The sequence below is a fragment of the Impatiens glandulifera genome, chromosome 2 (genome assembly GCF_907164915.1).
Source record: "Impatiens glandulifera chromosome 2, dImpGla2.1, whole genome shotgun sequence".
Classification (NCBI taxonomy): Eukaryota; Viridiplantae; Streptophyta; class Magnoliopsida; order Ericales; family Balsaminaceae; genus Impatiens; species Impatiens glandulifera.
In genome coordinates, this window is record NC_061863.1 from 13,863,344 (window position 1) to 13,866,223 (window position 2,880).

Sequence of the window (2,880 nt, forward strand, 5' to 3'; positions counted from 1 at the left end):
TATTTTTGTATCGTAAATTCGCAATATTTAACATTATTTTCTTTATTTGGTATAAGAAAAGAAAAACGAAAAAGTAGATTGAAGAGGAAGCTTAACGTTTTTTTTTTGAATTTTAGACTTAACACGAAAACAACCTTGAACCGCTTCCAACCCAATTCAAGTCTGTTTTTCATTTACTTTTATTTTGTTTTTAAAAATATTATTGCATATAAATGATAGATTTTTAAATATAACAACAAAATAATATAAAAATACGAATATTTATCTAGTCATCAAACACACCAAAACATAACAAAATTATTTAAACACAACAATAAAAACATAAATATAAAATGTTCAAGACCGAACAAAACAATACAAAACATAAATTCTAACCTAAAAAGAAACGTCTAAAAGTGGGGATAATTAGTTGAAGTGGCAAATTCTATTATAAGTTTCTCTCTTATAAAGTATTGGTCCTGAGGAGCATAGAGTTAAAGAAAAGAAAGTAAAATCAAATTAAATTAAAAAAGAAAAACACAAAATTCATAGCCATGAAAACAATGTAAGAAAAGAAAGAAGACTATAAGATACAATTGACTTCAACAAGTATAAAATTTGAGGCTATACTGTAATTTTGTGTTTTACAATATATATATTTATATCTTTCATTTTAACAATATTAATTTAACTCAAAATAAACAATTTCTAGCCATAAAAAAGACCGGGAAAATGGACATAAAAAATAAAAAATAAAAACTAGCCAACAAACAAAACAATAATTCAGTTTTGAAAATTATTAAATAATTAAGCCTAAAAAGCAACACAACTAAAAATAACTCAACAAAACAAACAAAAACATTTAGCAAAAACAACAATTAATATCATAAAGGACCACAAAGGAGAAAATGAATATCATCTAAAACAATTAGTGTATACATATAATATTGGTCTAATTACATTGTGAATTCTCTATATGAGTTGATAAATGGACTAGAAAAGATTATCAATCAATCATCATGGAAGTTGAGATAATCCTCAAGAAAATCATCAAACCCTCCTCTCCAACCTCACCTCAACTCAAGACCTATAGTCTCTCCATATTGGATCAACTTTCAAGCAAATTTTACATTTCTAGACTCCTCTTTTTCCTCAACAAAGACACCAACAAGACATGGACAAATCTACAAAAATCATCTCATCTCCAAACCTCACTCTCCAAAACCCTAACTCTCTACTACCCATTTGCCGGTACACTCACGAATGGAGCCACAATCGAGTGTAATGATGAAGGCGTCGATTTTATCGAAACCCGAACAAATTTCACGCTCCAAGATATCCTTAAACATCCCGACCCGGACCACTTACATCTCCTTTACCCATTCGGTTTGATTGGTAACAACTCGTATGAAGGAAGCTTGGTAGTCATACAAGCTAACTTCTTTGCGTGTGGTGGATTAGCCATCGGCGTTTGTGTATCCCACAAAGTCGCTGATGGCTGCTGTATGGCCCGGTTCATAAAGGACTGGGCCAATATGGCAAATATTCGAAACTATGATATTGAAACGTTGGTAGCCCCCGAGCTTATTTCTTCGGCTTTCGTTCATCACGAGCCAATGATTGCACCGGAAATTGTAATAAAAATGGAGAATTGTTTAACCAAGAGATTCTTGTTTGACGGTTCGAGACTAGTTGGTCTTAAAGCGACCGGTCTTAGCCGAGTTGAAATAGTCACGTCTATGTTATACAAATCTGCTATGGCAGCATTGAAGAGAAGGTTCGGTTCATCCCGATCGTCCATTTTGATCCAGACGGTTAATATGCGGCCAAGAATGACACCTCCCCTCGAGGAGAATTCATTGGGGAACTTCTCTTGGCATTTCATGGTAACATTGGATATTTTATTCATTAAAATCATTCCTGAAACAATTGAGATTATCTAATATCTTGTAAATATTATCATAACAACTACTTTAGAAAATTACCAAGCTAAAAAATGAAGTGATTATATTTTTTATTTGTTATGAAAATTTGGTATGAAAATGTAATTTAATTAGATAAAAAAAAATGACAAGTGGACAAAAAAAAATGTGATTTTTTAATAAATTTTTAGTTCAAGACAAAATTTTGATCAATTTTTCTACTTTTCTTCAAATAACCCTAGATGAAACAAGCTCTAAGAGAAGTGAATTCGTTCGAAGAATTGACTAGAAAGCTAAGAAAGAGCTTGGAGGAGTTTAACCATAAATATATGAAGAAAATGACTGCGGGTGAATGGTTCATGGAAATAAGCGAGTCGATTAGAGAGGCGAAGGCATTGTACGATGGGAGGTCACAAGATGTGGTGATATTTAGTTGTAGCAGCATGTGTAAGTTTCCATTTTATGAGGTGGATTTTGGTTGGGGGAAGCCGGAGTGGGTGGCGATCGCGGGGAATGTGTTCAAAAACACGTTTGTATTGATGGATACGCGAGATGGAGATGGGGTGGAGGCGTGGGTGACGTTGGAGGAAGAGGATATGACTGCCTTTGAATGCGACGAAGATTTGCTCTCCTTTTGCACCGTCAATCCGAATGCTTGCTTTTTCGAATGATTAATTGAAAGAACAAATGTAAGATTATTTGAAGACACATTCATGTTCAAATAAATCGAATGAATGTAAGACTATTTGTGTTTCTTTGTGATAGTTGTATAAATTCCCAATAATAAATTGTTAAATTTGTAATTTTACTGTTTTTTAAGAAAAATGTGATCACAATTTTATCTATTTTTATTTTAACAATCAATAGAGTTGTAGTTAAAGTCTATGTTGGCTAATTATTTTGTAAATCTTTATATAAATAATTTTAGTTACTTACCAGTTACCATGTTCATATTAGTTCATAATTCATACTAAACATA

The 2,880-nt window shown here is 32.1% G+C and overlaps 1 protein-coding gene across 1 annotated transcript; it reads left to right on the forward strand.

Annotated features, from left to right (window-relative positions):
• The first annotated feature begins 831 nt into the window (after positions 1-831).
• On the forward strand, positions 832-2,588 carry LOC124924377 (acyltransferase Pun1-like). The gene is made up of 2 exons (XM_047464421.1): positions 832-1,865; positions 2,144-2,588. Exons 1-2 carry the CDS (start codon positions 999-1,001, stop codon positions 2,570-2,572), a joined length of 1,296 nt encoding a protein of 431 aa, XP_047320377.1. The 5' UTR covers positions 832-998; the 3' UTR covers positions 2,573-2,588.
• The last annotated feature ends 292 nt before the right edge of the window (positions 2,589-2,880 follow it).

What these genes read in the sequence shown, in the direction of transcription:
- LOC124924377 (XM_047464421.1), top strand. Translation starts at nt 999, where the DNA reads ATGGAAGTTGAGATAATCCTCAAGAAAATCATCAAACCCTCCTCTCCA. An exon ending in ACTTCTCTTGGCATTTCATG is followed by an intron (nt 1,866 to 2,143) that starts GTAACATTGGAT and finishes AAATAACCCTAG; the next exon opens with ATGAAACAAGCTCTAAGAGA.